The sequence below is a fragment of the Chelmon rostratus genome, chromosome 12, assembly GCF_017976325.1.
Source record: "Chelmon rostratus isolate fCheRos1 chromosome 12, fCheRos1.pri, whole genome shotgun sequence".
In the NCBI taxonomy this organism is placed as follows: Eukaryota; Metazoa; Chordata; class Actinopteri; order Chaetodontiformes; family Chaetodontidae; genus Chelmon; species Chelmon rostratus.
The window spans coordinates 14,675,586-14,700,702 of NC_055669.1; the positions used below are offsets into that span (position 1 = coordinate 14,675,586).

General features: G+C 41.3%; 1 protein-coding gene across 4 annotated transcripts; it reads right to left on the minus strand.

The window, feature by feature from the left end:
* Positions 1 to 555: 555 nt before the first annotated feature.
* On the minus strand, positions 556 to 20,222 carry LOC121614924 (oxysterol-binding protein-related protein 1-like). 4 transcript variants are annotated; one of them, XM_041949022.1, is made up of 28 exons: positions 20,118 to 20,222; positions 19,649 to 19,835; positions 19,479 to 19,564; positions 19,321 to 19,395; positions 19,008 to 19,119; positions 18,830 to 18,915; positions 18,265 to 18,409; positions 18,027 to 18,094; positions 17,069 to 17,113; positions 16,711 to 16,784; positions 16,261 to 16,324; positions 15,994 to 16,095; positions 15,751 to 15,876; positions 15,559 to 15,637; positions 14,933 to 15,039; positions 9,568 to 9,736; positions 7,720 to 7,903; positions 5,496 to 5,571; positions 4,703 to 4,837; positions 4,488 to 4,585; positions 4,211 to 4,393; positions 4,018 to 4,125; positions 3,649 to 3,738; positions 2,904 to 3,030; positions 2,695 to 2,811; positions 2,429 to 2,552; positions 2,237 to 2,327; positions 556 to 1,812 (listed from the first exon to the last, which is right to left on the minus strand). In XM_041949022.1, exons 2-28 carry the CDS (start codon positions 19,770 to 19,772, stop codon positions 1,710 to 1,712), a joined length of 2,898 nt encoding a protein of 965 aa, XP_041804956.1. In that variant the 5' UTR covers positions 19,773 to 19,835; positions 20,118 to 20,222; the 3' UTR covers positions 556 to 1,709. The 4 variants fall into 4 exon arrangements, with proteins under 4 accessions (XP_041804956.1, XP_041804957.1, XP_041804959.1 ...); XM_041949023.1 differs by lacking the exon at positions 20,118 to 20,222 and having other exon boundaries at positions 19,479 to 19,560; positions 19,649 to 19,706; XM_041949025.1 differs by lacking the exons at positions 17,069 to 17,113; positions 18,027 to 18,094; positions 18,265 to 18,409; ... (4 more) ...; positions 19,649 to 19,835; positions 20,118 to 20,222 and having other exon boundaries at positions 16,061 to 16,095; positions 16,711 to 16,755.
* Positions 20,223 to 25,117: the final 4,895 nt, after the last annotated feature.

Here is a 25,117-nt window from a genome sequence, read left to right on the forward strand (position 1 = left end):
AGTTCAACTGCACCACAAACTTCAGCCTCCAAAAGGATCCTATCATAATAATCATAGCCTTCATGAAAGTAGGATTTATTGCAGGACTGGTGAATTAGACTGTATAAGTTCTAGCCAGGTGCACCTAATAAACGGAAAACTGCATGCATTTTACAATGGCAAAACATAAAAGAAATAATATGTAGGGAAGGTTTAACTACTGCCAAAACTTTTCAATCTGGATTTTTCTGAGCCCCAGGGGATCCATGGATGAGTCATGAAAAAGAACAGTCTGCATAATTTGGTGGTAAATCACTAAAACAGGAAGGCAAAGACACATTTTATGGGGCATAAGTAGGACATGGCCCACGGTAGACAGGCTATAGTAAAATATAGAAAACATTTTAATGCCACTCAGCTTTTAAGAATATAATCCAACAGACCATCCACCTAGTGCACACAGGCTTTCTTGAAATTAAAGCAAATCAGACGAAACCAAAAGAGTTCAATTAACATTAAGCATTTATTTAGCAACAATAGAAATTCTGTTTTGATACCCAAGAGTAACAGAAAAAAAAAACAAAACTAAAACTTGTAGCAGCTATCCACAACATGAGAAAAGGAATATTCAGTGCTTGACTGTGAGAGAGGTAAGGCTTGCATAGTTATAGTGACGCACATGCATTTTTTGTGATGGTTAGATTTCAGTTAGATCAACCGCAATATAAATATAGCTAATTATACTTTAACTATGGCAAGACCTTTACACACACACACACACACGCACACGCACACAAATCTAAGTGCAGAGCCAGGATCCCTGCTTCAGTATAGTTAGAAGAAAGTGCTACTGTATCTACAGAGTCAGGTAGACTTATGTGCAATGCTGTTAGTCTCTATAAACATCTATACAGTACATAGTTCAAGACTTAATGTTGTTTTAAACATTTATTTTATTGTGAAAAGTCTTACTGTTGTAGTACTAGCCATGATTCTTGCCAGATGTGGTAACATTCGACTTGCTATCATCTTTGCAGAGAAGCAGCGTGACACAGATTTACAATCAATTGCAAACGAGCAGATTTTGAACGCGTCCAGTTAAACACTAATTATCTGCAACAATCATAGTACTAGAAAGTGAAAACCAAGGCAAACGTTCCCAACAGCTCTATTTTGATACTTTGCACTGCATTATAGTATGTATGCACAAGTAGAATAAGAGTTATAAAAGTGTCTAAAGGAAATGCTCAGGATGCATCATGCCCTCCATTGCAGCTGTTTGTGGCGGTGTTGCTTCGTACGTCTCTGCACTGAAGATGACGAGTAAAATGTTTTCATGACCAGCAGGAATTATGGACAGACAACCAACAACAAAACCAAGGTTGCTGTTCAAACACTCCATCTAACATATATATATATAAATATTTCTAAAATACATTCTAGTATTTCCAATACATGCCTATACCATACTCAAGTGGTCAAGGACCACAATAAATAAGCAAATGAGAGTTCTTGTGCTTTATTGTTCACACGCACGCACGCACACACACACACATCTATTGAAGAATATATGCCTCTGGGTTCATTCAGTGTTTTACTGCCTTTGACTGCATAAAGACATTGATTGTTGCCTGTGCTAGGGAACCCTAGCACAAACCCCAGTACAGCAAAGTCCAAAGGTGGTAAAAGTAGATATCCATGTGTATGGTATTTGTGTGTATTTCTACTTATTAGTAGATGTCAGGCAGGTGGGTGTAGTTCCTGTCCCAGTAGCCTTTCAAGCAGAGCCAGTCCTGAGCTTTGTTGTGAGGGTTGGGTCCTTGCTGAAACCACCTGCAGAGTTTTAACAATGAGAAGATTTATTTAATATGACTGCAGCACTTAACAGTGGTGACACAGAGAGACAAAAGAACCACAAAACACACACAAACAGCATGACACTAGGCTTTCTGGTTCAAACCAATTATCCAGTATCAAACATCTTCATGAGTGACAGCACCTTGACAAATGCACTCAATAACACACAGTTGCAGTTGTGCATTTTGTCCTGAGGAGGGCAGTGTTTTGCAACTTCACACCAGAAAAAACTACAGCAACAAGCAAAGCTTTGAATCAAACCTTGGGCCAAGTGCAGGATTCCTTCTCAAGTATAATAAAGAGGATGGCATAGTTGGTAACGTAAGACAATAGGGAGGCAGTTAGTAAAACAAATTAGCCATGGGGTAAAGGCATTACATCATATTACTTAGTGACTAACCTTGTTTTCCATTCCTCTGTTGATTTGGTGCGATTTTTCCGGGCCATTCTCTGCTTTTCCTCAAGCCTCTTCTTCTCTGCGCTTGCCTGATCTATAAAGTAGGGCATGGATGTAGAAATCTGAATACCACCAGAGATGGTATTTAAGCTGGTGTGGCGTAATAGGAACTCAAATCAGGGTCATACAAAGTACCTATATCACCATTCTCCATGGCGCGGATGTCAGGTCTGAGGCGACTATCTGTTGGAGGAATGACTCCCTCCATGCTCTTCTCCAGCTCATTTAGGTGCATGGCGAATGTGGAGAATGCATAGAACTGCCAGAGAGAGAATCAAATTAGTACAAATTTCAGCTGTCACAGAAACAACATAAATACCTCATCTCCAAACATTATGCCAGAGTTTCCTCTCTCAGATTTACAAAGTGCTCTCCCTCCACCCCCGCCTGTCTTCTTGTACCTTGGCTGAGTTGTCTGGTCGAGGCGTTATCTTCCAGAGGAGCTCACTGCCTGGGATGACCTGGACTGTCTCAGCATCAGGTGGAGGCATCTCTTCTGGCTCCTCATCCACACTGCTCTGGGGCCACAGAGATATGCACACACTTACGCTTAACCTCAACCAAATGGAGATGGAGCGTAATTGATTTTGAAAGCAGCAGAAGTGAATACCTGTTTACTGCCCTTTTTTTCATCGGAATTCTTTTTGTCTGTCTTTTTGTGGGCATCAAAGGTAGCAGAGTCTACTGTGTATAGGCATTCGGTCCATTTGCCATAAATTGCACAGAGCTTCTTTTTGCTGCAGCCACAGAAACAAATGTTAGTAAACTCAGTTTTAGATACATCATCAGCAGCTGGGTTTCCATCCAAATTTTGACAGAATTTCAAGAAAAATCAGCATTACAAAATGCAAATCACTGCTTGTTTCCATTCACTAATGTTACACATTTAGGAGCTTGTTCATCGAGACAAGCAGTAGGTGGTGCCAATTCTCCTGTTAGAAAACCATTATGCCATCGCAGACAAGAGGATGCAACAAGATGACGCATTTAGAGCAGGAGTCGAACCTCAACTGGTGAAAAAAAAATGTCGAAAACACGATGGATGGAACATTTCTGTTTGTTTCATGTATTAATGTGAGAAAGGTTACGTCAGATCTGTGTGGGGTGATGAGGACCTCTTCTGATGCGATGCTTCAAAATGCGCATTCAAATATGTTGATGGATACACATTTACTGAGCGTCACTGTTCTGACAATACTGAGGAGTGAAAGTGATGATATGATGCGAAAATCTTATGTAACATACAACCCAAGATAACTAGCAATGCAGTCAATACGACAAATTTCCATTACTTTAAGGCAATATTAAGCACCAGATGAATAATGAAATTGTTGCCAATTAAAGGAAGAAGATACCTTTTATCTAGGATGTATCCCTCCACTTTATGGAGCTCTTTTCCAAAGAGGCCACAGGGCTTGAACATCATGCTGCATCTCTCTCCGGTCCTGCCACAGAACGACAGACTGTTTACCAATTCTCTTTCACTGTTCTCCTTCTGCTAGCTGAGGCTTTCAAACATTAATTATCCTGCTCTTCTACTCTAACGGCAACTGTCCCAGTTATGCTCCCATGATCAATAAGCTGAATCTCAAAGTGGATCAACACTCCGCTACGGAGAGCAGAAAGAAAGATATTCATGCAAGTCTCTGTGCACGCGAATGCACCAGGCGAGCGTGCATTCGCAGACAAACAGGACAGCGCAAAGAGAAGGCGATTTCTGTTACTTGTGATTGATCACTTCCACGCTGCCGTACTGCTCAATCCAAAGCTGACCAACAATGATATTGTGGACACAACAGGTGGGGTTTGTCCAGGTGTAGGCTTCATTATATCTACAGAGACAAAGAAGAAAAAGATAAAGACAAAAGTAAACCTCAAGGGAACCAAAGCAGACTCACAAAGCAGCCTTGCACTCACTTGGGCAGCTCCAGTGTGATGACTCCCTTGGGCTCAGCTTCTATGCTCTTTCCCCAGAACTTGAGTTTGGGGTAGATGGAGCCATGGAAGATGAAATCGTCCCTGAGGCCCTCAGCTTGAAAGGCACTGACTGGAGGGTGATGGCTTACTTGCTCTGACACCCACCTAAAGCCCAAATCGTCTCTGATGGAGAAAAGGGACGTTCGCTGATGCGGGAAAGTCCACTAAGATGCAAAATGTTTTGTGCATTTCTGCATTTAAGGTAGTGATGTCTTACCTGATGAGCTCATAGGTCTCACCCAGCAGTGGGTTGAAGGGTTTCCCAGTCCTCTCCCACTGTGATGCTACAGCTGACACAGCAAATGCTGCAACACACTACAGAGCATTGACTTATGATAACCAAATTACACATAACTCAATGTTTCATACTGATAGAAAAACTACTGAGTCTACGTTTTTATTGAAGGAAGTAAACGAGGGCATTTGTGCTACCTTCATCCTCTCGACAGAGTCTGTTGTGGCATTGGCCTGGTGGATGAGGTAGGTGTGCTCCATGTATTCTGTTAACCGTTGGAGGAAACTCAGAGGCTCATTGACTATCACAGGCATGGCGATCTTTGACAACTCCTGAAAAAGATTAACTATCATGTTGTTTGGTAACATCTAATTCATATAAATCATCTGACAGACACTCGTATACACAGTTAAAGACAATAAGATCAGAGCTCAAATTGTTTTTCTTGGGTGCTTAAGATGTGGATTTATGTATACTGCAGTTCGGGTGTAGACTTCACAGCTCCATCAGTGTTTTGTGGTGTTGCAAACTGACATTATTCTATCTATTCTAACATTCAACTACAATACCTAAAGTTTGGTGCAAGACCATAGGCAGTGATTTACAATGTAAGAAATAGATAACATGACTGCACTCCACAAAACACCTTACACATACCCAATGTGTGTCTGTATATTTATTTGTCTGCCCATTCAAATGTATGCTTATGCATGAATCACCACATTTAATTGGGGGATAAAACATTAATAGACATTATTAAATGTAATTAAATCCCTTAGGACTCCAACACACCGATACCAATGAGTGCTCCCAGAGAGCCACAATAAGTTAAGGAGGATGTCCAAAGACTCTTTTCTCACAATGACCTCATGTTTTAGTTTTTAATTCAACAAACCTGCTCAAAAACGGTATCTCAAGGCAGCATTCATTCAGCGGATTGGAGCACAAATATAAAGGTAAATCTGCTTGAGCAGAATCGTCTGTTCTCACCATGCCGATGCATTTTTTCAGGATACTCCAGATGCTGACGTCATTCCTGGAGAACATGGGAGCCGGCAGACACGTTCTGTGGGACGAAAGAGGGAGTGTCGAGAGAGGGAGAAACACTGTCAGCTACTACTGTCACTTTAGCCTTTAACTAGCTATGACTTTCCTGATACAGACCTGAAACTCTTTTGCACATTAACTATGAGAATTACATGAATGAATATCATGTGCCATAATATCCATCTACATGTAAATACAATAATACTTAAACTCTACTGAAGGTAGATCGTTTGTGCAATTTCTAGCAGGCAATTGCTGTCACCTGAGGGCGTGTGATCTCATCTTCTCCACACTCAAAATGATTTACTGTTCTAATATGGCACTGAGCACAAATCCAATACCTTATCCAAGTATTGGGTAAACCACACATTTGAACCATAATGTTGTGCATGCTGAGAACTTGTACTAGATTAAGCTGCAAAGCAGACAACATAGCTTGAACCACCATTTGGGAACAAAGTCATCTGACACCTGCGAGCTAATGAGCTTTCAGTTGGACTGCTCAAGCCTCATGTAATACTCATGAATGGATGTACACCTGCATCTGTGTGTGCTGGTTTTCAAGGCTTGTTATTAGAGTCCTTAAATTGTTATTTTTGCATATGAAGCTTTGGCACAAAAACACTTACAAGATAATTTGCACATCCTTTAGATGAATCATGACCAATCTTTGTCTTAGCTTTTGTTGCTTGACTAAATCTGGTCTGTGTTGTGACTGAGTTATCTTCCAGCCTTGCTAACAACTGTAGCGTGGACTGTTTTACAGGTATGCTGGCTAGAGGCAGATGGTATCCCTGTTTAAAATTGAGTGCCGAGGCAACTACACAAATAAAAGCCATTACTTCAGCTAAATAAACAGAGAGGTAGGGGGTGGGGGTTAGCTCCATTTGTAGAATGATGCATTGCAGCCTACACTTCTGGCCCAGTTTGTGTTCCATCCACCTCAGCCCAAAAATGTAGTTTTACTAGAGGATTTCTTTCCTATGACTCTTTCAAAAACTGAAACATGATAATGTGGTTGTTTTATTTTGTAAAGTAAATGCGCTCTATTACTGTACTTGTGCATGTCCGAAGATTCATGGTACTTGTAGTTTATGGTTGTTGAACACAAAAATAGAAGTACAGATGCACTTTAAGCAAAAATGCCTTGTTCAGTGGAGGCTACTGAAACATATTCCAACCTGTAAGTGAGGCAGGATTTTCCTAACACATGAACATGCTACATCAATCCTCCTTGCAGTCAACACTGTCAATGGTTGAGCTGTATCACTCTTCACATCATTACATGCATGAAAATAATATATCAACACAGCTATATACATGTGCCCTTAAGTTAAAGATAAATTATTTCGATGTTTTTTGGAGAATTTATGGAGGGGTGTCTTCGTAGAGAGGTAAAGATTGAGAGAAAAAACAAGCAAGTAGATCTACAGTAGGCCCTTCTACAGGCAACCAGGGACAGACGCATCTTTGAATGACAGGAGTAATTCCGAATAAACAGACCACCCCATAAATCTTTAATGTACAACACACATACACACACACGCGCACGCACACAAAGCTAGCCAGCCAGCCAGTCCCCTTTCCTCCAACTTCTACTCTGAGCCAGCACATGCTAAATTATTCATGGATCACTTGTTGGATTAAGGAAGAGAGGCCAAGACAGAATCAGCAACCACGAAAATGAAAGAGACTGTCAAATCTTCCGAAACCACTGCCGAACACCAAGCGCTACGCTGGTTGTTCGCTTGGAGAGTTGGATCTGTCAGGAAAAACAAAACAGGCTATTCTCTGTGGACTGGGTGCCAAAACAAAAAACACCTGATGACATAAAACAGACCGGAGTGGAAAGGAGGTATCCCCTTACACCAGCTCTGCCATTTACTGGCCTATCCTCTTGATTGAGGTCTGCAACCCGCCATCCTCAGACACGCATATGAAAGTCACATGCACAAAATGTATTTAAGCTGCTCAGCAATTTACAGTTTCTATTGTATTGCATTGATTCCTGCTACCAGCTGTGATAAGTTTCTTAAACAAAGCACATGCTAAATGAATAGGCTGTCTGGGGAGCACTCAGCATGGCCAACATCACATTTCCACTCGTCTCTTTCCCATCCTTCAAGCCAGTAAACAAGCATGACATCATAACTGGAGCGTGTCCCACCTGTGCTTCTTGACTCCATTGTACTGCGCTGGTTGGTTGCCATGGTCACCCTCTCCTGACATTCCGGTAGGCCCCCTGAGTGCGCTGGGATGGCTGAGAAGGGGGGTGTCTCTCCCCTCGTCCTCTTCGCAGGAGTGACTGGCCACAGACAGGAAGCCGCTCACAGAGAGCTCCGACTCCGACTCTGTGGGATGATGAGAGGGGGCAGATGCCAGGTCATGCCAAGTGTGCCAGGTCAACACTCACGCAGACATACAGGCTCGAGTGGCCCGGCTCACAAAAGCTGCAGCCTGAACGAGTACACTGTCCGCAAACAAGCACTTGTGTGCTCGAGTTCCTCTCCAGCCTCCCCCTCCCTGCTGCCAGCCAAACCCCACCTGAGGATTGTGTTCCAATGAGAGGCCACACAGAGGCTTCATTTCCTCCAACACTGGTTGCTCTGTGCTTTCTGGATGCTACTCCTCCCACTATCCAGCACCGTCAGTGACAGTACAGGCACTGTCACATACACAAAGGGAGGGAGAATAGTGTGGTATTTGTATATGCTAGTCTGAGTGCATATTGTGAGTCCACGTACTTCTATACAGAATAATGTGTTGACAGAAATTTAAATTTCAGCCAGCCGAAAGGCTGTACCAAACGTACTGTGTTCAAGGAGCAGCAGATACAAAACCACTTCATAAATATCCTCTATAAAAACAAAAACACGTGATTGGGTTTTACACACTCAGCTCAGCATGTGATTCTCATATCTATGCTGAGCACATTTTAGATTCTATGGGCAGAGCGTCTCTGGCTAGTAGATAACTCAGGCCTATCTATGAATAATGCAGTGATTCTGAAGAAAGATTGGTCCACAGCGCACAAACATTTTGTTGAATGAAGTCTACTGTACATAATCACCATGATGAAGCTTTTGGGTTATACAATGAAGCAAACTTTTTAAGATCCATTTCACTACAGACAACACTAATTTACTAGTATAACTACTGATGAATGGTCCTTGAAAAACTAAAGCAGAGTGTCAGGCTAATCACTATCTCATTACCCATGAGTGTAAATGAAGAGACACACACACACACACACACACACACACACACACACACACACACACACACACACACACACACACACACACACACACACACACACACACACACACACACACACACACACACACACACACACACACACACACACACACACACACACACACACAAAAGCTGTACGTCTTATCTAAAAGAAAACAGAGAAGAAGTAAAGTGAGAATTCTATGCAAATACAATTGTTAAAATTGCCCTCTGGAGTTTTCTTGTAAACAAAGATATGTTTACAGTCAGTGTTATTTAAAACATATTGTCTTATTGTCTATTGTCTCTTTGTCTTGAGGCCTGACAAACTTGTTAAATGCCCTCCTCGTGAAACATTTTCATGTTTACAATTGTGCATTGTTTACATCCATGTTTGAAAGCTTGCACTCCTCTTCTTCTTGGTCTTTGTTGGCGCGTTGCTGTGCTTCTTTGCGCTTTAATGCCACCTACTGTCAAACAGCAGCAGAAACGTGTGTCGCGGCGCCTGCATGCTCGCGCACATGCACTATACAACTGAAACCAACTTGTAAAAGTATTGCTCTATAGTGCTACATCTTGAAAGAAAACTCCATGAGTTATCTTTAAGAAAAACTATAAGAGATGCTTCAGAAAATGCATGAAACTTGATTTGTCTAATTCATGACCTGGCCAAGACACTGAACAAGATGTATTATAATGGTGTACTGATATTGTGTAACACCAGTAAGACACTAACTTCTTGATTACTTTACTAACTGTCCATCGAGGGACTGCTGACCTGACACAGCGTCAAAGAAGTCATCTTCAGTGAGGGTAGTGAGGGTAGATGACCTCCTGCTCTTATACAGGGACTGCTTGAGTTCGTGGTGCTCAGTTGCTAAAGTCTGCAGAGCCTCTGTCAGAGCTTTGTTCTTCTCCACCTCCTGCTCTAACTTCAGACTCCACACCTGCAAATACAGGAGCAGACAAATAAAACACACACACCAACCAGAGACAAGGTAAAGGAAATGTAGGGAATATGTTCATATATGTTTTGAGCCACCATGCATACAGTACAGACAGCATTGCTGGCCCATTTGTGATTGACTGACGGCTTGATTGAAATGAAGGTATTGATCTGGTTTTGCCGCTGTCACAGTGTGTGCGTCTTTGTGGTTCTGATGGCAGGTCATTGTTCTAACCCTGCCCACAGATCTGGTTTCCCCGAGTCGGAACCAAACACCCCAGTCTCAGAGAGCTCTGTAGCCCGGGATTGAGTGTCCCTTCAGAGCAACCTGAGCCAGGCCACTGTGGGACAGACCAGATCAGTGTTTCCTATTGTCTAACACTGCTGTTTATGTGTCCTTTACTAACTGAACAGAAGACAAAAAAATCCATACATGCTACCAAAAAATTACATTTATATAAAAAAAAATATTTAAAGAATAAACCTTAAATAAAATAATTTATGAAGTAGCATTTTTAAGAATTATAAACAGACCAAAACTTCTATGATTCCCAGAGTCACCTTCAGGAAGGCAGCGGAGTCTGAGAGACAGAAGAGCTTTAAATCACACTGTAAATCTGAGAAAGCAGGGCCAATGTCTTCTACTAACGATGAAAAGTTCATCCTCATCTCTTATACTGCCTGAAGAATGATCAGTTGTGTGCACAGCCGTGCACAAAGAAACATCTGTCATTGCATCTGCTGATGTGCTAAAGGTGGAATATAATCTATGCCCACAACCAAGTGTGCTTTATTAGATTTTATGTGTTCAAGGTTAAAAAAAAATGATTTTGATAAATTTCTACTCCAAGATGATGATCATTACTGTGAAATACACCCTTGTGCCTGCCATTTTAACAAGACTTTCATAAGACAATATACTGAGTAGTATAAAGATAATGGCCCTGAATGACTGTCCCACCACAACAAGTGAATTCAACTTTATTCTAGGAACATAAACTGCTTCAGATACTGATTTTTTTTTCTGATCAGCAAACTTCAAAGCTGCCGATCCAGCCATTTTTAATGAACATTGATTGATTCTAATCCATTAACACTTGATTGGAGCAACCTTAATACCTGCTAAGGGTTTATTCTCCAAATAAAATGACAGATAATGGTTGGGGTGGTGGTTCCGTGATTTTGTTTGTGACCAAGGCTTGACTCAGCAAACCTTCATTATACATACAGAACAGAAAGGTGAGAATGACTTACATGCAACAATGCAGAGAGCAATACAACACCTCTGACCAGAACATTTCAAGCTGCACCATTTATCTGAACTGAAGCATTCATGACCTCGCCACATACCACTTTCTAAAAAAATACACATCGGATGTGAACACACTTGTTCACAATCAAACGTTATTCATAATCACTTTATATAGACCCGTACCTTTGTATGCTTGAAAACAGATTATTTAACTTTTGCTGTAGCCACCATCTTGTTGTATCTTATGTTCACCCCCTTTAGGTCGTGTTCTTTGTAGAAACAGAAATACGGTACCACTGCAGATGTGCCGATTCTGTTCCTTTCACACAGAAAAAGTCATGTTTCTGAGAAAGTTAATTGGCAAGTTCATGCTAAGGAATACACAATTTAAACTATATCTAGTTGTTAGAAATTCAGAGTTATCCTACTGTACTAAAATGTTTGTGCTCTTACTATCTGCCAGTTTCAAAAATAGGACCTTTAACATGCTTCCAATCAGCAACAGCAAAAACACACTGTGGCACTGGCTAAGAAGATCCCATTTGACATATCATATTATATTTGTGTCCAAAAAAAGATTGTCCTTGCAAGCCTCTTTTTGAATGTATGGTGTAAAGTAAATGAGCTTGCGGTGTAGGAGCCTGCGTTTACACTCCCTGTCCGAGGCACTAGGCTTAAGAGCCCATCCAGGGACAGAACACTTTGTTGTGTAACTATCCCAGCCAGCTCTTTCGCTCTCACTGCATCCTCTCGCCTGAGCACAAACAGCGCTATTTTAAGCCCTGCTGAGGCTGTGTGCAGTAGCTGTTGCTGAAGCCTGGGAGGGAAGCTTCTCCTTGGCCAACACCCCAAAGGGTAGAGCTTTTACTTTGTTCTAAAATTTGTTTTCTCTGCTGAAGGGGAAGCAAATCTCAGATGCACATTTATTATAGCTCTGTACAGTACTCGGTAACTACGTGTGCACATGACTGTGATGGCTGGGAGCTAAGCAACTAAAAAATGATGTCATTTGAGGGTAACGCAGGTATAGGCGCAGACAGTCATGCAGGTACTGAATACACAGAAATACTCCCAGGTACCTCTCTATACATACACACCTTGGCTAAAAGGTCAGAGAGATAGGGTTGAATATTCTCTATCTCCTCTTATACAGACCTTGTATGACCCAACAAAGACAGCAGGCAGCGCAGGGAACTGAAAGAACATTTAGCTGAGCCCAGTGAAGTCTCTCCTGGGTTTGAGATGACAGTCAGTAGGTCAGTTAACCGTGTGGCAACGGTTGAAGCAAAGGTCAAACGCTACTCCAATCTTCAAGGGTTTGAAGGGCAATCTGCTTTCTTACAGTCTGCTGACAAAAAATTCTCCTGCCTTCAGAGCAATACAAACTGACAGATCTGCTTATCTGCGTGTCACCACTAAGTGGTTTCATGCTGTAAGCCTCCATTTGTTTTCTTGACAGGTGTGGAAGCCCGCTGCCTAGGTTGGGCTTATATAAATCTGTGTGTGTTACTGCCACAAGCCCCATGAGACTTCCTGCCCAGGACTGTCATTCTGCAGCTCAATCTTCATGACAATGTTTTTGGGATAAAGCAAAGTTAGCAGCACAAATCGCTCCACTTTCAATGCCATGTAGTCACCAACCATTCATACTGTGCCCTGTGTGTAGTGTAATAAATGTGCCGCTTACATTAGCACACTGTAGTTCTGCAGCAGCTGCTGAAATGGGTCAGACCACATACTCTGCTGAAGGGTAACACTGTAACTGCTGCAAAACTATTACACATCTGCCCGGACGTCAATGCACAATTACAACAGCATATGCCTACTGTATTTGTAGAAAACAAATGTGCAAGTGGCAGCAAATAGAAGCATCTGGAGTGGGACAATGGGAATGTGGGATTAGAGTTAATACTGCTTAATACAGCCAATCTCAGCAGTGTAGTAGAGAAATATAATCCAGTTAGTACATGTAGTGGAACCATCTTAGTATGAGACCAGTGGATAACTTGCTTGTTAAAACATGTTCTTCTTATTATAGTATCTGATCATCAGAATTTAATTCGGTGTCTGTTGTTATGTCACTTTCAATGCTTCTTGGGTGATGAGACTACAATAATTGTTCTCTGCCTCCCTGTGATAACAATGCCGGGTTATTCCTTGTGACAGGACAGCAGCTGTGGCCAATTCATACGAAGTTAATGTGGTTTGGCAATGCACATATCACTGTGTAAACATGCTGCATTTGGCAGTGTTGTGCAGTATTACATCCAACTAACTTCCAAAGCAGAGTTTTAATGTATCTGTACTGTTCTTCACCCTATTATACAGAGCGACACACATGCAGACAGGAATCCTTAACTTAATATAAATATAATCTTAATTCCTTCTTTGCCAAAGGTGCTATAAAAGAGAGCTGTAGTACATACCATACTATAACCAGCAATCAGCAGACACAATCTCAGCATTTTAGCGTGGTATTTTGACAGAGTGCCAATTGAAAATTAATTGGTAATTGAAACAAAAAAGTGAGATTAATTTATCGTCTCTCAGGTCTTAATTTAGGTGCTACATTGCACAACAGAGCTGCTCTGTATAAATGGTTAAACCCACAATCTTTGTCTGAAAAGCTTAACTTTAAGTATTACCATATCGAATAGTCCTCAGTGCAATTTAATCTATCCCTTCCCATGCTCTTACTTTGACAGAATTCATTACAGTATAAACTGATCTCATTAAAAAGATGCCATGAGCAGTGTAGCATTCAGTACCACATCAAACATGCTCAATTTCACACTCTAAATTCAGATAATTAAATCCATGGGAATGACCTCCTCATATTGATGAATAGCTTTCGCCTATGCAAACGCTTCAGATCACATCTACAAAACACTAAAACCATCAGACTAAATCTCATCTCTGCCAAACTTCAAACACCTCACAATAAGTCATCAGGGAACAGCATACTGCAAACAGAGCCAGGCTGTTTAGCCAATCATAAAAAACGATGAAATAAAGCCGATACAAGAACAAGTGTTTGGTTTGTACCTGTGCGGATACTGGATGAGAGTGCCGTCACTGTCTCTTCTTCTTCCTGTGCTCGGATGCTCTGGCATGTGGAAGTGTGCCTGCGAGCGTGTATTTTCACTGTGTGAGGGTGAATGCATGTATCTCCAGCTGAGCCTGTGAATATGCATGCGCTTCAGTTCCCTCGCTCAATGCACAGCCTTTCCCTAGAGCGGGAGAGTGTGGATCCAAGTCCAAGGGTGTCTGTGTGTGTATGTGTGTGTGTGTCTACACTGATCTGCAGGCTGAATGCAGACCTAAGCATAAAAGCGGATCTTGCCTGTGTCCTTCCTACAGACGTGCCAGTGATTACCACACGGTTCCATTGCTCCCCCAAGGGCACGGCACAGCCACTGGGACAGGTGGACCGGGACAACATGTGCTCGTACACACAAACTTCAAACCTGATTGGAATGAGGGAGCTAACGTAAAGGGGAGGAGCTTGAGGATTTAGCAATCATTCAATATAATTCATTCAGCCAATAGGAGCAAAGCACATGGGGGAGGGTATGGGAGTCAATGAGATGAAGATTCATACATGCTCAGTGGCCAGCAGCAAATGTAAAAAGAAAACTAGCTTCCAAAACTATTACATCAAGTACATGACTGCAGAAATCCGTTATGCATCACAAGAGCAACACTGTTTCACAACCATAGCAAACATTACAGTTTTAGAGTCTATTCATTAGATAGGCCATTGCAACGCTTTTATGATTCTGGCTGCATTTAATTAACTGTGAAGAATGGTATGATGGTGGATAATATAGCCCAAATCCCAAAGTCAGTGGTGTTTTATGGCGTTTGTTAGTTTGCCCAACCCTGTACGTGCTCATAAGGGCTTGATTAAGACGTGACGAGATTAAGATGAAGATGCTTCCCTACCTCCTCTTGTTTTGACAGCAGTTCAAGGCACAGATGGAGAGCAGCACAGGTTTCACTGGAGAGCTCACTGGTCTGTTTGGCTTTCAGCAACAGAGGGGCAGCCAATGCTTCCGGTGGGAAAAAAAGCATGAATTTGGCTTTGACTAACAGCTATTTTTAATAATGATTAATCTGGTGACTATTCTTATGACTCATAAATTAATCACTTCAATAAAATGCCCATCCCAAAGTTTTCCAGAACCCACAGCAGGGTTTTCAAATTGGTGGTTTTGTCTCGCTAATAATCCGCAACTCAAAGATTTGCGATGTCCATCATCAGATTATTTCAATTAAATACATTTTAGAGGTCAAGAGATGTTAAACTCTCCAGTACTTAACAATAAAAAGCAATGATTTAACTTTATTCTTAATTCCAATCGACCCATCAGATTTATCTTGAACCCCCAGGTTAGGAAACACAGAGTCAGGGTTACGTGTGTCTAGCAAAGTTGGTTGCAATTAATTTTCTATCCATAGATTAAACACATAAGTTACTACTCTTTTCAGAACTCGTATAAAACTTGCAACACTTTAAAAAAGACACCGGATTCACTACAGGCATATGTGATGAGTTCCAGGACTCCTACCACAGTTCTCCTCATTCTTCACCATGGATAGAAATATTGACACTTCACTGTCCAATTTCTGCTGTAAAGCGTTGGCTGCCTGCAAGAGCAACAGAGACACTTAGACAGTGGAATCTTCTTCCCTCAATAGCCCTTCCTCTCTACTATCAGCTATTAATACACAATATTAAAAGGGTCTAAACTTAATTTTACCTGAAGGGCGTGTGGCAGATTCTTCACTGCTGCACCACCGTCACCGTCTGCATCGTCGATAATCTTTTCTTGGGAGTAGTGGCGTGTGCTATAAGATGAATGCGCCTCAAAAGCATCCAACCATCTCTAAGCGGACAAAAATCAGTAAGGTTTACAACATTGTCCAGCCTTGTAGGTACACTTAGACAAATCAGTCAGGAGGTGGGGGTATAGCAACAGCATAGAAGGTGAATCTCATCTCACTTTTCTTGTTGCCACTGAATCTGTCTTTGAGGGGACCTTAAAATAATGTACAGTGTCATCAAAGCACCTGAGCATGAAGAAGCAATGATCCCATGGTTTGACCTAGAATGACAAAATGAAATTACATACAGTCATGCTTGCTGCACTAGATGTCAAACAGCATCACATACAAGTACAATGTGACCCAGACTGAAACATTTAAAGACCGAGCATCCTTGTGTATTTGTGAAGGTTAATTACAATGACTGTCCAAACTCTACCACCTACCATGCAGTAGGCTTGTGTTAGAGACTTAGAGCCTTGCCTTCTGACACCAGCCTGTGCATCAGCTCTAGAGAGAGAAACGGATAAGAGAGCACATGGCATCAGATCCCAGACACACAGTGTAAAAACAAACTCACAGCAGTAATCTACCCACAGTAAAGATGCAGTGACTGTTCAAAGTTCCAGTTTTCTCTGCAGGCTTTGTTATTATTGATGCCTCCATCGCTAACAAGAACTATTTGGAGGAACTGCTTTTATTTCAGCCACTGCAGGTAACAAAACATTGTCTGGTTAAATCTGCTTTTTTGCACACTGATACAGAGATGATGAGTAGCTAGAGAGAAATGTCTACTATGGCAACAGCATACATACAGAATATAAAGATCTGCTACACATGTTCATACAATACTTTTTTAGCTTAAGAAAACTGCATACATATAAAAGTTATCTCACTGTCTGTGGTACCAGGAGAGAGTTCCATCTTGAAGTACCACCCAGTGGGATCGCCATCCAAGAAAGCGTGAACTCTGCCAGAGACACATGAAGTCAACAACAGATACACTATGCAGCAAAAGTAAATCATTTAAATTTTATCATTAACTGGTAACACTTTAAAACATGAAATACAAAATACTAAATGAGGAATAAAGGGTCTGATGGGACTTTTTTTGTCATAATGATAATACTGTGTGCTGAGTAAAAAGGAAAAAGGAAAAAGTCAAGTCTATATCATCAAATGTGTCGGAGTCTGAACAAAAACATTGCCTGACATAGTAAGTGTAGACAGGAATACACTTCAACATCTGGGTACCTTCCACAGAGGGCCTTCAATCTTCTGCACCTCACTGCTCGCATCCTTTGTAGGAAAAAATGTTTCATTGACTTGTGTACAGACGGAACCTGATTGACAGCTTTCAAGAGTTTTTGGTGAGATGAGAAACACTGAGCTCAGTTTGGTATTACAGTAAAAACATGCATAGTTTCAGAGGTAAATAATATATATTGCTAATTTGCTTAACAGCTGAGTGCTTAGCCTTTTTTTAATTTCCAGCATGACTATGCAATGCTCTGCACTGAAGCTGTGCCAGGCTCATCAGACATTCGAGCAAGAGCAAGGACTGCTGGCTTGCAAGATTTTTCTCCACAGTCACCAGACTTAAAGTGAAAATAAATAGAAATGTGTGAGAAGAGGAAGTGCAGAAAGGGAACCCAAATCTAGGCTCAGTGCAGGATTGCGAAGTCCACTTTTTCCGAGAAGAGAAAATGGAAACAACTAATCTGTGATGAAGGTGGTAGACACATGAAGTGCTGAATTAAGTACAAAAAAATTTGGTATTTGCTCATGGTGTGCCAGTCATAAGAATCTTCTAGGAAACAGGAAATGAGCTCAGCAAATTTCACAGAAATCTGTTCATTAGATCTGCTTGTCTTGTACATACTGCAGAACTGACAATAAAGCTGACTTTGACTTAATTTTTCCTGCCTAGACTCTACTCCAATGGTGGTTCAAAGCGAGCCCAGGAGATCACTAAAATAATCAGAAATCATTCTCGGTGGAACATGACTCAAATACCAAATTTATCATGTGGTGAGCTGATGGCTCAAACTGGACTTTGCGACAGACTGACTGAATGACAGACTAACAGTACATGCACTCCCACTTCATGCATTAGATGCAAACAGGTGAAAACGTTCCCTTAAGTTTTTCTTCTGTAAGAGAAAAATCTCATAATTGCAGGGGTGATTAAAAACTGCTTATCTGCCCTTACCTTTACTTGATAGGCTGCCAGAATCAGTCTCAGTTCATCACTGTGGGCTAGATCTAATGCTGTCTGGTCTGCAACACAATTATCATGCAACAGCCAGGAACAAAACTAGCTGTAGTTATTACAAAAATGTGTGTTCTTTGAAAACACATTGTGATGGAAACTAAAATAACCATTTCAAACATTACTGCACTAATAATCCAGTCAGAATAGGAAGAGGTGATGTTTAAAATTAATGTACCGAGTCTGTTTTTAATGCTGGGGCTGGCTCCAGACTTGAGCAGCTTTATAATGCACTGCTTCTGCCCTCTGTAGGCTGCACAGTGTAAGGGCGTATTTCCCACCGAGTCCCTGCAGTGAATATCTGGAGCCTCCTTTCCACTGAGCTGAAGATCAGAAGACAGTGGAATGACAGAAAACAACTTAATGAAGCAGACAACACTGACAGTTACCTCTTTTACATATCTAAAGTAGCCACCTTAAGACAGGAAGACAGTAAACAGAAAAAAGGGCAGTTTTAATACTGATCTGGTGGTGACAGTTTTCAAAGTCCTGCTCATGTCTGCTAAAACAGGGCAAGTCACCAAGACACCAGGACGTGTTATCTTGTTTGTGGCAGTCTATGATTCAAGCTTGTCGCATCTTGTCTGAGTATCAGACAGGTCAGAGCTTTCACAGATATATCAAACATGTTGGATTTTTACCACTGGAACATGGACAAATATAAATGTAATCCTGCACTTTGTTCATTTTAGCAATGTGTAATATATATTGCACCAAAGTTTCTAGAAATGTCAGAGGCTGACCATCTTGGACAGAGTGGAGATGTCCCCCTCTCTGGCTGCTTCCAGAAGCTTTTCCTCCCGCCGCCTTGTCTCTCTTCTCTCTGCAGCTGCACAAACGAAACACTATTTGAGAACAAGGGCAACTGATCTACAGTAATGAGAAGAAAAAAGAAAAAAAAAAACTTCCATCGTTTCATACCCTCCAGCATTGTAATGATTTCATCATCTTCTGTGACGTCTTTAGGGATTTGAGCTGTTCCATTGATTATATTGGAGCAGGCATCATACCGCAGCAGCAACAGAACAATCTCCTTAAGGGTCCAAAGTAAAGAAAAAAGATCTGACCATCACTTGTCATCACTCAAAAGCTTCAACGGGGAAAAGAGAAAAGTCTGTGATTCCATCTGAAATTAGGTTTACTGAGAAGAAGATATATCAAAAGCTCCAATGCAACAGGCCCTATTATTATGATATATGAGCTGACAGGGGACTCTTTTTTTTTCATGTCTTACCTTTCTCCCAGAGTAGGCTGCTTTGTGTAGAGGTGTGTCACCCATGTTGTTCTGCAAATTTGCATCAGCACCTGCCTGCAAATATGTTCCATTTAGGTGAATTTCACAGACTGCAAATATGCACTGGACATAATATACAAAGCAACATCATCTCCTACCTTGAGTAGCTCCTCCACAGCATCCCTGTGTCCAAAGTAAGAGGCCAGATGGAGGGGTGTCCATCCTGAACTGGCTTTAACCCTGGCTACAGCGACAGAAAGCGACATGAACACCAATCTCCTGTTGCTAGCCACCTGAAGTCGAGTATTAGCATCCACTTTTCACTTACATCTGCAGTTGATATTGAGAGAGCTGCTTTGGTCCATCCTCGACTGAAGGAGCCTCCGAATGTGAGAACAACTGCCCGCTTTAGCGTAGAGGAGAAGCTGGTCCTCAAGTGTGTCTGCCTCCATCTCCACCTGACCTCCTTTGATAACTTTAAATCCCGGTCCAAGATATTGCGCACAAAATGCTAACTGTTCAACAGACGCAAACAGAACCATTAAAGGCGAATGAGATAAATAAGTCTCCAGGGACAAATTTAAATGTTTACTAACCTTAAGTTGTCTACATGGTATGCTAGTCAGTTTATTTAGCTAACCTGTTTACTTCCTTTTAGCTTGAGTATAGAGGGGAAAACTGCTTTTATAGCGTAAAAACACAACGTTCCGAGAGGAAATAGGGCTAACTCACGTGAAGACTAGCTAGCTAACTAGGTTAGCTTGTTAGCAATTGTGAGGTAACAACTTCAGACTTACAGGTAAGAACTTTCAACTCTTAATTCACCCAAATTTCGCAGCCTTTGGTCTAGTTAAACTAGAGTTGAGAGACACGACACACTTCACAGCCGAAATTTGAGCATGTAAATCAGCTGACAGCCGTCCGTGTTCGTCATGTGACCGCAGCTGCTGAACAGGTGTGCGCAGGGACGTAGACAGCTATGGGATCCTTGGCCACCCCTCACATGACTCCCAGCCCTCACACTAACACACAAACAGACAAACAAGTAAAACAGAGGAACAAACAAATAGGCATACAAGCTATTTACGCATATTTATTTTTTTTATCCCTCTTCAGTTCAGATCATCTTCCTGTGTGCCAGCCAAATCCCAGTTAATGTAACCTGAGTTTTTGTATCTTTTTTGTTTGTTTTATTTTCTCATCAGTGATTACTATTAATTTTCAAGTCAGTTTAATATGGGTTCATTTTGTACCATTCAGGTGGTTTCCATCAACAAAAGTTTATGCCATATCCCAATAAATACAGCACCCCTCCTCTTATTGTTATTATCTGACACACCTGTAAACACCCACCAATCCTGAGAAGAGCTCTACCCAGGCTACATAAATGGGTGTGTAAACATGTTTCTAATTAATGACAGAGCACAGAAGAACACTGATAACACAGGATGTCCAGATGTCCAAGTGGTAAGAGACATACCATGTCACCACAACATCCCTATTTCATTCCAGCAGGTGGGCTTGTTGTATTTTGTTCCCCTATCTGTGCCACATTATAGCCACGTTAGAAAAAAAAAAAAAATCCTCTCACATCACATCATTACATTTTGCACACAATGTTTGCTTGGTCTTAAGTTTACGGTGTTAATTCCTCTTTGGTACACTAGATGGAAGTATTTGCTGCACCAGGTGATTTCCACACAAGTTAAAGCTGTGTTTATTTTCCAAGCTTCTGTCAGAGAGACAGTAACAAAGTTTGGGCAAGACTCACAGAAACCTGCACATCACTGTCACATTTTGACCTATTCATAATTATATCGTACTTCTGTTTTAAAGGTCATTCACCCCAGACATTTTGGGCTGCACCGTTCTATGTAGAAAACTATATGCAGACGTTTTTTAGGTAGTGTAGGTCAGTTCTCTGTGAGTGGCTTTGAAGGCCCTTCAAGCAATTAGGTCCCCTGAGGTATGTGCATATCTGGCAGAGAGGGCGATGGGAGGTTATTGCTGTAATTAATGTGTCAGAGAGTGCTTCACCTGTGAGAAGAGAGATGTATTTTTGAGCGGATGTGCTGACCAGGACTCTCGATCACTAGCTAGAACACAGTAGAGCGGCATTGGGTAGACAAAAGAAGATAAACCCCCGGTGGAATAAGACTTGAATGCTGAAGCACAATGCATGCAATGCACATTTAGAGTTTGAAAAGCAACAGCGGCATTTGTCAGCTGTAAAATAAGTGTAAATCTGCACTGTGTTATGTGAGTTTTCAAAGCAACATGAGACACACAACAAGGGCCAACTCAATTGTGCCATCATTGTAGCTGCATCTGTCACAACAACTGCAGAATTCACAGTCACAGGGTAACAAGTCTTGGAAATCATGACAATTACGGCAAACAAAACAAGCTACTCTGATAAAAATGTAGATTTGGCGGTTTTGCTGTAAGCCATCACTGGTGAAAACAAGCGGTTTGTCACGTGTTTGTCGGCTCCAGCATCATTATCCTCTTACAATGTTATGACTGTTGAGCCAAAGTGATGTTGCAGACTATTAGTGAGAAAAATGTGCTCGATCTTGCCCGTCTCACCTGTTTACACAGACAAGTCCATGTGGACCACCCCATGCTGGGGGAAGAAAAAGCCATTTCACAGCTTCCTCTTAATTTTCAGCCAGTGTACATATCTGGTTGTTGGTTGTAATTATTGCCAAGCTCTACATACAGATCGAAGGCTGATGGAAGAAAGGAGTGACCGCTTCCATCAAATGAGAAATGCATCATGGGTGAAAGGTGGCTTTTTCAAGTCATTATGGTTGAGCTGACCATAATTTGATTCACACTCCAGGGATGTTTGTATTGATCATATTGCAATTACAGTACTGCTCCTTACACTGGCCCAACGCCTAAATAAAACCTCCTCAGTGGCAGGATTGAATGCAGGTTTTTTCTTTGTACAATGGTCTCTTCATTTTGTTTGTTAATATATATTAGTAAATCATTATCATCAGTGACATATTTAATTACAGTGGTTCGGAAGTTATGGAAACACAGACGTTAATCAAAGCATATTCATCAAATCAGGTCTGGCGAGGGAAAGAAGCGCACTGGGCTAGTTCCTGCTAATTAGTATGGCAATTATTGTAAGCTGTCACAGTTCTTAAGCAACGGGGTGGACTGTGTGTGCTCCAGAGCGTAATCCCTCACAAATTACAAGATAATGGAGGCAAAGAGAGGCCACCGCTTCAAAAGGAACCAGGAGATAGAATCCCCAGCAGGGACATTTTAGGGACAGGCAGGGAGAGAGACAGTGAGTGAAGGAAAGGTAGGGGGAAGAAGTACAGCATGTATTCCCTTCACATACGGTAGAGCAGTCTGAGTAGAAAAGGCTTATTTGACTGCTTAGTTAAGTGGCTGCCTACAAAGGAAAAAGGGTTTTTGTACTCCACTTGTAAAAAGTATTTTGATGATAATGGCCAACAATAAATTACTTTTGATTCTATATATCCTTTTGACGTACAGCATGAGCTCAGTGGAGGGTTTAGCTAACAGCTACAGATCAATAGTCCTTCGGTCCCTTTGAGTCCAACATGTGAAATTCTTACCCAGAATTCTCACTATTAAAAGCTTATTCCAACTTGGATTCCCACATCGGACGTGCCAACCCTGCCCCCTAGAAATTACGCTCATATACAACTAATTTGCATTCATAATTATGTTGTGCTGACAAACATAATCGCTGCCATTATGTTCAGAGACAACGTTTCTTTGAGTGACTGAAACACTACATTTATGTACCTCACTGGAGTTGTCAGGGAACATACATTCAATATCAACATTTTCACATTCATTAAGAATATTTCCTCATCATGTTAGAAAACGTAACTTGGTCAACGTTCCCTGGGGTGACCACATTCTGCCGAGAAAAATCGCCTCGCTCATGCTTTTTCCTAATATCTTAAAGCAAGCCTGGCAAAACTACAAGTGGTAGCACTTAGCGAGTAGGTCTTACCCCAGAAAAAGTGATTTAAAAGTGAATAGTGCCCGTCTGTGGCATCCCCTGACCAGGGGCAAACCATGTTTGCTGGCAAGTCTGCCAGTCCCGTCTAACCAGTTTGCATGTTGACATTCAAACAAAATGTGGGCGGAATCGAGATAATGAAAACGATAATACAAAATGTAGTGCAAAGGCCCGTAGATCAGATAGCTTGTCTGGATACAGATCACATGTCAGTACAAGGTATGAAAGAGGCCACTGATCAGCATTGATGGTTGCTGTTGTGTCCTTAAACGCCATGCACAGCCACACAGTTTGCGATTACTTCGGCTGATGAGGCCTCTAGGCAAGTGGATGCTGGATGGAGCTATGCTGGGAATTAAGTGATGCCATCAAACTTTATGCACTAATAAGCCCACTAAGTTGTCAAGTGAAGTCCAGTCACGCAAAATAAGTGAAGTCAGCTGTGTGGAAGCACCAAGGCTGTATGGAGCCTTTAAAATCGGCTTTATGGTACAGTGCTTTGCACCACTGATGGTGAAGTTGTTTTTAGGAAATAAATGATGCAATTAATTAGTTATCTTCTGTCTTCTCTTTTCAATGTTATAACCCTTTTATATTGAAATGAACCCAGATGCCACATTTATCCTAAACTTTACAATTCTGATTAAAGTAACTTTCACTTCAGATATGACTCATCTCCAGGCATGTGCATTGTTTGTCTAAAAATGCTCTCAAATGCATTGTCTCTTCTTTGAATGAACCCCAGTGGATCATCAGGTTTAGCTATTATTTTCACAGGGGTATTGTCAATAACACTGATTGGTGTTAAAATCCTAACGCATTTATATTCATAGGAGGAATATTATTCTAAAATAATTGCTTTAATACTGCCTGGATACGGCAGCATAGATGTGACACTATTTTGGGATAAATTACTTGTGGTTATTTGTCTGTTCACCTTTAGCAAGGAAATTGGAGTAAACAACTTCATTTTAAAGCATTCTTAATGCATATTTACATAATAATAAGTAAGATTTATTATTAAGCAAGTGGAGGCAGCAAGTCTCACCAAATCGTCTCAGCAGAAACGCAAATAAACCACCAGTGTTGCATGCATCATGGTGGAGGCGAGCATTTAAAAGATAATTTTTGCATAATATTTACATAATATTTCCATTTTATGCATTATATTTGCTGTTCTGTCCCTTTGCAAAAAGGACTGATTGCAAAATACAATTGCTGCAATGACTGCCCTTAATTTTTCTGAGAGCTGAAGCATTCTGTGTATTCTGGTTATTTAACATTTAGGGTTTCCTTGTAATGCTTAGATAATTCTTACAGGAATGATTACTGCACCCTGATGTTTACAATGATGACTTGCTCAATAATTTTGGATATGAGGGCAGTGATACATGGACTAGCCAGAGCTTTTGAAAACCAGATGAAAAATTTAACAAGTCAAAATACTGTCATGAAGAGGCACACCCACAGCATTTCAATGAGCTTCTGTGGATCTGGAGCGCAAGGTAAATGCCAGCACCCTTCATCTCGCAAGCAGCTCTGCCAAACAGACTGTGAGGCTGTGAAGCCATCCAACTATGAGTTCACTTCTCTCATTAATGATTAGCATTTATTATGTAAACTGTGACAGCTCTGATGTGATGTGGATACTGAGACTACCAGGGGGTAGTTCTGTTGTGTTCAAATGGCAATTAGCCCAAACCCAGCCATTGATGCACCCGTGTATGTTCATCGGTTGGAGTATGCTTTTCTCTACAATTTATTTTAGTGTACATTTCC

Excerpts from the sequence above, each read along its gene's own strand:
- LOC121614924 (XM_041949022.1), bottom strand. The coding sequence starts at position 19,772 with ATGGAGGCAGACACACTTGAGGACCAGCTTCTCCTCTACGCTAAAGCG. Across the intron at positions 18,916-19,007 it reads AATCATTACAATGCTGGAGG|CTGCAGAGAGAAGAGAGACA; the intron begins GTATGAAACGAT and ends TCGTTTGTGCAG. Across the intron at positions 15,877-15,993 it reads ATTCAGTGGCAACAAGAAAA|AGATGGTTGGATGCTTTTGA; the intron begins GTGAGATGAGAT and ends TTGTCCGCTTAG.